General features: G+C 34.8%; 1 protein-coding gene across 5 annotated transcripts; it reads right to left on the reverse strand.

Moving 5' to 3' along the window:
* Positions 1-1,310: 1,310 nt before the first annotated feature.
* On the reverse strand, positions 1,311-5,702 carry LOC146921269 (uncharacterized). Of its 5 annotated transcripts, XM_085714691.1 has the most exons (7): positions 5,619-5,702; positions 5,177-5,487; positions 3,866-4,517; positions 3,546-3,745; positions 3,217-3,461; positions 2,296-2,431; positions 1,311-2,216 (listed from the first exon to the last, which is right to left on the reverse strand). In XM_085714691.1, coding segments are annotated over exons 2-7 (1,485 nt in total). In that variant the 5' UTR covers positions 5,428-5,487; positions 5,619-5,702; the 3' UTR covers positions 1,311-2,215. The 5 variants fall into 5 exon arrangements, with proteins under 5 accessions (XP_085570817.1, XP_085570815.1, XP_085570816.1 ...); XM_085714689.1 differs by having other exon boundaries at positions 1,311-2,431; XM_085714690.1 differs by having other exon boundaries at positions 5,177-5,702.
* Positions 5,703-9,610: the final 3,908 nt, after the last annotated feature.

Here is a 9,610-nt window from a genome sequence, read left to right on the forward strand (position 1 = left end):
ATAAACATGTGACTGGTAAATTTGTGATTCTTACTGTTTTTTTCCCTCCATAACTAGGTGAAGGACTTGTTGAATCATGGGGGGTTTGCGCACATAGAGGCTGATAAATTTCAAGGACAAACCTTATGACGCCTCAGGTTAATACTAACGTGTTCAATTTTGCAGGGTTACTTTCTGGTTCGTCTTGCAGAATCTGGTTTATTGTTATGTGAAGTTGTTGTTTGTGTTCAAATCAATATTACCGACGCATCAAGTAGTTGCTATTTAAGTTACGGTTGTTGTTTGCGTTCAAATCAATATTACCAACGTGTCAGGTGCAACAAAACTTCATAGCCAACTCACAAATTTTCTCCACATTGAGTGATTTGTAATGATCTTTTGGATCTAAAGTTGTACTCAAAGTAAGAAATTCCATCATATTATCACAAAATTTACTATATATTAAGCTCTATAAATTGAGTATATCAAGTGTAGCAATGAACAAATCAACTCGATAAAAATGTTCAACAGTAATATTTGGAGGAGCTCGGCCTCTTTTAGGAACGTACAAGCTATTCATCTCATGAACATTGATTTCATGCTTTCCACAAAATGATACCACTTATTCAGAACAATTTGGTATAATCATGCATACAGAACAATTTAGAATAATTGAAATAAGAGAGCGCCAGAAAAATTGTTTGTCAAGACCAATTTGCATGATTATTGTCAGTTTCAAAGTATTTTGCACAAAAGTGTGAAATTTGAGGGGCTCATAGGTGCGAATGTTTTATTTTATTTGATAGTTTTTGTCATTTTTCACTTTGTTTTTGTGTGGTTAATTTTATATGACAAAATTTCATAGGCATGCTTGTGATTATATATAATCCAAACCGTATTTTTTTTGTTCAAAATATATAATCCAAACGGGGGCAAAATTTTGGAGGGCGAGCGAGAAGTGAGTGTGATGGAAAAGAAACTCTCAAATGGAATAAGCAAATGACTTAAAATACTTTTAGTCCTTCAAGCATCACAATTATACGATTTTGAAGCTTAAGTTATCTCTCTTTATAATTTGGCAGCTCTCCAATTTTCTCCCAAATATATGTTAAGAATACATCATTTATTGAGGGGACGTAAAACTCTTCATACCAATAATCAGTTTTTTCAGAGGACCAATAATTAGTTTTTTCAATGGATAAGTTGATAAAAATGGTGGCAAATCATATTGAGGTGATCAAATTTTTTTAGGTGTTCTTTTGATCAAATACTGTTCCCCACTAATTTCCACTATGTTACTCTGAGGATTATCCATATATATAACACAAGAATTAAGCTCATAATTCTCTCCAATACAATTAGCACCTTATTTCAAGTAATATGCCAGTAATTCTTATATGTACATAACAAGCATATTCAAGAACAAAAACATCAAAGCTAAAAACAAAAGGAAATGATCTATCTTCCTCAGTGAACTAAGCACTTGAAAGGACTTCAAATAAGAAAAATGGATAAAAGATTCAATAAATGAATAGTATTGCTAGCATATGACTACGTTGAAATTAGACAAAAATATTAGTTAATGGCTTCCAACTTTTGAGCAAAACCAACTACTTATCCATCTTACCTAAATCGATGTATCAGAGTTTCCCGGTAATCAATCATATTAATCGTGACAATCTTTTCCGCTTCCGATTCTTCTTATGCATAACAACACTTTTCGTGTTACGGTTAACGGGAGTAGCCAAAATTGAAGATCTTTTGCCATTGTAGGTTCTGCCTTTCTTTGAAACCCATTTCAGAGGCATATTGTTAATTACTGTACCGATATCAGTAGAATTATTCAGTTCAACAAGTTTTTGGATTTGATCTAACATTTGGTGCGTCCAAGCCGATGACACGTCCAGCTCAAACGAATCATCCACTGGTTTTCTCCATAGATCCATCAATACCTCTTCAAACGAACGAAAAGACATTGACGGTTGATAACCTTGAAGATTTTCACAAATCGTGTTTACTTTGATAACATGCTTGCAAAGGTTACCTTGCAATGACCAAGAACAATCACAGAATGAAAATTCAGATCCCGGATTCCACACTATACGTGTTACGCTGCTGTCTTTCTGGCTCGCAACTTTGGCAAAGAGACTGTCTTTATTGTCCAAGATGACAGCGGAGTCGGGAATTTGAAATGCTCGATGCCATGACGTAGAAGTGATATATCCCTCCTTCACATTCTGGAAAGAATCACTTTCGTCAGCAAAACGATCAAGCCAGTAGCTTGAATGCAACTCAGTTGTTAATTTATGGACTAACCAATCTACTCTTTGCAGCGCTCCGAGATGTGAATCATCAAAAAGTTTGGTTTTCAGTTTAACATGGTAGGCTTCTAATGCTCCAGAAGCTTCCTGGCTTGCTAGTGGAAAATTTCTCCTCGTTGAAAGCCACATTTCTGCGCAAGAGAAAAAAGGAAGGGTAAGGACACAAAAAGTTAACATATCAATGACTTTGAAACCCATATATTTCATAAATGGAATAGTACTGGTGTCCAATACGTATTCGATATCAATACACAACCAAAAAGTATCTGATAAACTTTTAAAGATACTTCTCAGATCCATCTTGGGCACTTCTTACCAACTAAAGACACAATTGTCATGTGATGTACATATTTAATGCAGCATCTTACTAACTAAAGACACAAAATTGTATGTTTATTGTGACAGATGCTTAGTATAAGAATATATACTGATCTATATATAGGGGAGGGAAAAATATGCAGCTATGCATGCTTGTTGTGGTCACAAATATATATTATTTAAATTGAGATCACCATTAATTGACTATTCATATTTTTATGTATTAATGGGAATTTACCAATGTAAATGTCTGTCTACAAACATTGAGCATTTATGTTCTCTCTTTCTCGACATACTTGGCCGTGTCGTATCATGATTTTATAAATTTTCCTGTATCCCCATATTTGTGTCGTATCGTGGACTTATTAGTTGGCCGTGTCGTATCATGATTTTATAAATTTTCCCGTAATCCCATATTTGTGTAGTATTGTGGACTTATTAGTCACTGACTAACAAACTACACACCGAACTTCTGAAGCAAAATAACAAAAACATTTCAGCTGCAACATTTGGTTTACAAGTATGCATGAAAATATGCATTCATCCAAACAGGTACATTTTTATGTGTATGCAAGAGAAAAGAGAAGAAAGATCTAACCAATCTTGGGCACCCAGGAGACTCTAAAATATTCCATGAAATCAGTTTGGTCAACAAAATCTAGCATAAATTGTTCCAAGGCAACTGATGTACTAGTGCCTCCCCAAATGTTGTACACTATTGTCCCGAGACGCTTAAACATCTCCCGCTCAACCTCAATATTATTGCATTTTCTAACAATATTCCTTAGCCATGATCTACGAATACGCCAGAGTGAAAATAGGACAGGACAACCAAATATATCTCTGTAAAAGAAAACGGAAGTAAGACAAATAAACACAACTATAGAACATTGAACCAAACTAGTTTTAAAGACAATAAAATCTTGCCTCAAAAGATCAATATCAGCTGCGGCATCGTCAATAAAAAATCCACCGACTTTCCATCCAGGCTCAACACTACGAGCTCGATCAATTAGAGCTTTCAGCCACTTAGACACATCAGGCTTTGCAAAGCTACGTGTAATGATCCATGCCACAGGAAGTGCGTGTTGTCTTGAATCAAAAACAAGTAGTGTAAACAAGGGATACTGCCAACAGGAAAAGATAACTAAGTTAAGTTGATTGACAATATACAAGAATGTGAACAATATAACTATGGTTATCTTAGATCAGGTGTAACTTAAAAGTCGTGAACGAAAAATAATTACTTTAAGTCTCTTCACACCAAAGGATGAGTCTGCTGCAACAACACTGCGATGACCAAAACGAACCATTTGCTGCAGCTGCCATTCTGTTTGGATCCCCAAGATGAAAGGGTCTGACTCTGAAGTATCCTGATTAAAAAACACAGACTTTCTATTGCGTTCGACCCACATGCGGATGCTAACTTCATCATCGAGGTCCAGCTCATGGGTAGACCTTTTGATAATCATGCTTAGCTTGCGAACATGCTGAGAAGCGAGGCTATTGAATTTTACATTTGAACCACAATACCGCTCAATTCCTTCAATGTGTTTCTCCAAGATATTCTCTTCCGGAATGCCAAGATGTATCATTGAAATTGTTTGCTGCTGAATTTCATTGGATATATATGGAATATTTGTGGCCCTTGGGCCGATGGCATCTCTATCAAGTGGTCCATGGCAGATAAAACCAGACTTGTTAACATGACGCCTCTCATTGTATACAATAAGCGCAAGGGATGGACGAGCATAAAGACGTTTGACAACAAAATGACAGGTACAACCCCGCATTGATTGAGGTCTGGGCGCACGATTTCTGGTATTAAGCCGACATCTCCGACTAGGTAGTATCTCTCCACCCTCACCATAATTTTCTGGGCCAAATGAGCACTGGTACCTTCACAGAGAAAAGATATTCAACATGACTGCGAAGAATACCATAAGCGTATACATGAAGCAAAAGCTCATACGAAGTCATTTTGATTAACTAACTCAATTGCACCAACTAATTGAGTAACTAATTCTAAACTAATTCCTAACTGACCCTCTGTAGCATCGACACTTCTTATAGAAAGTGTGTCCGGTGTCCAGTGTCTGACACCGATACGACACCACGCATGTGATTACATTCAATTATGTGAATTTTTTAAATTATTATCGGTTTGAGAGTATCAGTGTCGTGTCTGATGTTAGTTGTCGTAGTTAATTCCTAACTACTAACAGAATATTATTCTCCTAACTATTATTACTAATAATAGTAACATGATTATTGGAATGCTAATCGTACACATGAAGTATCAAACTATTAGTTTGCTAGTATGCCATTGATTCCAAATTCAGGGCACATTAAAAGGAAAATGGTTAAAACTTATGATGATTAGTAATTCTAGGGAACTTAACAACGATAAAATATTCTAAAAGGAAAACATCATGACATCTTTTCACACTACCAATTTGCAATGATCTACCATAAACAAACTACAAAAAGTAATAAAATGCCACAATCTTCTGAATTTGAAAATAGGGTAACTAAGAAGCAGGGCAGAAACTACTCACTTTATGTACTCAAGATATTCATCACTTCGTGGTTTCGTTCGTCCATCGATATGAAACCGAGTCGGGCACAATACATTCGAGCACTCGCCGTTTATAAAATCATCAACTCTGTCATAGGGAATAAGGGCAACCTCATCATGGTGATCAGCATTCCCAAACTTGGTCCAAGTTAAGTCAGCAGAAGAAAACTCTTCCTCAGGTGGGTCTTGCAATGGTATCTTACTTAATGATTCTACTATAGCCATCTCCATAAGGGTTCAACCAAAAACCAAAGTTTATCTCAAAGTTGAGGCAATGAACGGAACACCCTTCTGAGAAAATAACACCCTTTTGAGATAACTGATTAAAGATTTGATTTTGCTAAGTTTTCAGAGTATAGAGTAACAAAAGCTAAGCAATTCAATTGAAATATTGAGAGGAACAACATTTCATATGAAGGTACCTCATTCTTAGGATGGCGGCGGCGGCGCGGTACATTCCTCAAACAACAGCGGACGAGAACTTTTCTTGCATCGTTGCTTTTGGTAATTTAACTTTTTTTTTAATAATAATATAACTATTTGATTTGATAAATTATTTTTTTAGGGAGATTTGATAAATTTTATTGGTGTGCACTATTTAAGTATTTTTAAATTCTGTTAAAAAGCGATTTTAAATTAAAAAATTGTAATCTTTAAAAAAAAAATCCAGATATTATTACTTTCTCGTCTCATTTTAATAGTCAATTTTACGTTGTGTGCGGTTCTAAAGAAAATGATTAACTAAGTTGATTTCAATGAAAAAATTAGTACTGTAATTTACTAACACATTCTTATTAATTTTTTGAGGAAACACATTTTTATTAATTATAATTAGTGAAGTAATTAAGTGGGATGAAATTCAATAGATAAATTAATGAAAATCCCCGTGAGCTTAGCTCAGTTGGTAGGGATATTGCATAATGCAAGAGTCGGGGTTCGAACCCCGGACACTCCACTTCTCGACAATTAAATTGTGTGAGCTCTAGTCACTAGGCTACTTGAAGGCTACTTGACAAAAAAAAAATTAATAAAAAAATAACAATAAATGTTACTTTAATATTTTTGGAGGGGCTACACTAATATTGTAAAGCACCTCACATGCTTGATCTCTAATCAATGGCGTATTGCTTTGAAATTGCAGCAGTTGTTCCCAAACTTGAAGCAACTTGTTGAACAAGTAACTTCATCAACCAAAGACAAACAAGATAATCTACGTGGAATCATAATGCTAATGGTGAGCTCCCCTTCAAAAAGTTTATATGTTCAAGAAGCAGAACTATCAAACTCTAGACTTGGCTAAAGATATTTAGAGTAAGGATTATCCTGAGGTCTCTTTTAGTTTGAAGTGTAAAGACATTTAGAGTAAGAAAATTGCTACTCTCACAACACAACAAAAAACATTCACTCCCGACTGATTGGACGAAAATACTCATGCGTGACTTAAGTCATGCTCGGTACTTTCAGCATGAGTTAACTTATATAACGCCCACTTTGATATTTAATTATTTTTATTAAGTTAGAGTCTATTTATGTGATTTATTTTAAATATGTGAGGTGTTGGTATTTTATTAAGTGTCTTTATTCTATTATTTATTAGAATATGAGAATCATTAGAGTAAGTAGATTTGGGGTTAGAATAGAAAGTAGAAAGAGTTATTGGGCCTAAACAGATTTAGGAAGAGTATTTAGTATTATAAATAAGGAAGCTCAGGTTAGAAAGAGTTTTTACGTTAAACCGCTTTTTGGAAAAATGAGAACAAGGAGAGAAGAGAAGAGAAGACAAAGAGAAGAGAGAAGAGGCTGCATCGATTGTTAAGGTAAGGGTGAGACTAGCATTCAATACTATTATGTGTATATATGATTATAATGATTAGATTTAACGAGTTGTAGGAAGAGTTTGTGAGGATTGAGGAATTAGGGTTTTAAGTGAATAATTAAGGATTAACCGATGAAAAGTTGTTAGATTGATGTAGAAACTGTGTACAGACCTTAGATAATCCATAGGATGATTATTGGATGTAGTTTTGAGGTTAGAACCATGGAATTGGATGAGATGTCGGTGAGTTTAAGAATTAGGGTTTAAGAATTGTAATAGGCTGTTAATAGATTTGAGAACCCTTTGAATTTGCATACAGCGGGTTGATGAATAATTAGTGTTCTAATGATAGGGTAATCATAGGGTAAAGATTAGGGTCAAGTTTGGAGAGTATTGGATCGAAAACGGAGTCGAAAAGATTTCCCAAGGCGAAATCGCAGCTAAACTGCGATTTTGCTGTCAGTGTGCAAAATGCGTTTTTATTGTCTCAGTTTGACAAGTTTAAGTTCCGAACTGGGTTTAGGTGTAAACACGAAAGTTGTAGGTATGGATGTTAGTTTTCTAATGTCGTTGGTCTGGTGTCAAAATGATTTATAGAACTTGAGTTATGGTCAAATTACTGCACGTATGTCACAGTGAATTTTTATGAACTTTCTGCACAACTTTTCCTAATTTAAAACGAAAACTGCTATTGATCGGTACAGAATTGGACTTTGGTGTAAACATGAAAGTTTTAGATAATTTTGTTAGCTTTCCAGTGGTTTTGGTTTGACGTGAAAATGACTTTTAGTTTCTGAGTTATGATGAAAATACTCCAAGGAGGTCTTAGCGAAATTGTATGGTGACAGCATTCTCTGTTTCATGTTTTTGCGTCTGTTTCACATGTTTCTGTTCTGAATTAGTCTTTGGTATAAACATGAAAGTTGTTGATAATTGTGATATCTTTCCAGTAGCTTTGGTTTGGCATGAAAATATGTTGCGGATAATTTATTATGTTTTTATAAAGATGCATGATGAATTGTTGATGTTTAAATACGATGTTATATGCATAGTTTTAAAACTCGGACCGGACCGGCCGGTCGAACCGGTATGACCGGGAACCGGTGGGTAAGCCGGTTCGGTTCACATATTGGATCGGTCATGTTATTGACCCGCAGTGAACCGGTGCAACTCGGCCAGAACCGGAATAAATCGGCGACTCGGATGTCTACTCGAACCGGTCGGGTCAACATTTCACTAGTTTTTTTTTTCAACAAGAAACAAGCGCCTGATTTATTTTTTTTAAAAATTCAATTTGGCCTAGGTGGGTATTCATAGGTAAAAAAAATCAATTTGGCCTAGGTGGGTATTCATGGCCTAGGTGGGAAGGTAAAAAACTTCAATTTGGCCTAGGTGAGTATGGTATTCATGGCCTAGGTGGGAATTGAACCGGCAACTGCATCATGAAGTGAAGAGCAGAATGCTACACCAACACGCCATGCTATCACTTGTTGATCTATTATACTTTTTATTTCTTATATTAAATTCAATTGCAAAAGATCACAATATTTCACATTTTTCTTTTATAAAAACATTAAAAAAAATTATAATTTAATGTTTCAATTAACTTTTTCATAATTTTAGCTTAATCATATATTGGAAAATTATATACTAATATTATTAACACAAAAAAAATACACTTGCTTGTAAATATTGTTGTGATTAATAGCATATTTCTTTTGTCAAGAATAAAAATATCGAAATTTCTTTTTATGAAAATAAATTTAAAAAAATGAACTTGTAAAATTATGTTAATTTTTTGACTTTAAGTGTAATAATTTTTTTAGAGAGCAATATCATACAATGTAATACGAGATTTTCATTATAAAGACCGAGTGACACAATCGAGTCAACCGATTTAATCCGATTCTTTCATGCGGTTCGACCAGTGACCCAGTGGTTCGACCATTGACTCAGTGACCCAATACCCTTACCGAGTCGATTACCGATCCGAGTTTTAAAACTATGGTTATATGATGAATTGTTGATGTTTAAATACGATGTTATATGATGAATTGTTGATGTTTGAATACGATGTTATATGATGAATTGGTGATGTTTGATAATATTTAATGATGATATGTTATATATGAACTGTATATATGTTGCTCATGTTGCTGTTGAACTTTGATTAAGATGACTAAGAATATTAGTGATGTGCGATTGTTATATATGCACTATATGTGTTATTTATGATGTGTATGATGATGTGGTGCTTAAGATGCTATTGATATCATTTGATACTGTTATGTTATGATGTTGATATGATGTGACTTATAAGTGTTGCATATGTTGTTGTTGATCTTATTTAAGATGTAAATGTCGGTCTAAGTCAAAGAGTTGTAAGATGTTCATGAAGTTTCTAAGACGTAAGATGTTGAGTCCATGCATACTCATTTAAAGATGAGGGCTCATGCCCTGGAGCTTTTGCTCAACGACGACGAGGGCTCATGCCCTAGGAGCTTTTGCTCAACGACGATGAGGGCTTATGCCCTAGAATGGTACCATATGCATTTGCATTTCATGATGATTCGAGATGGTCTAAGACGTTAGGAGTTG

Source organism: Medicago sativa, chromosome 5 (assembly GCF_051527215.1).
Source record: "Medicago sativa cultivar Bolivia chromosome 5, Bolivia_mono, whole genome shotgun sequence".
NCBI classification, from domain to species: domain Eukaryota; kingdom Viridiplantae; phylum Streptophyta; class Magnoliopsida; order Fabales; family Fabaceae; genus Medicago; species Medicago sativa.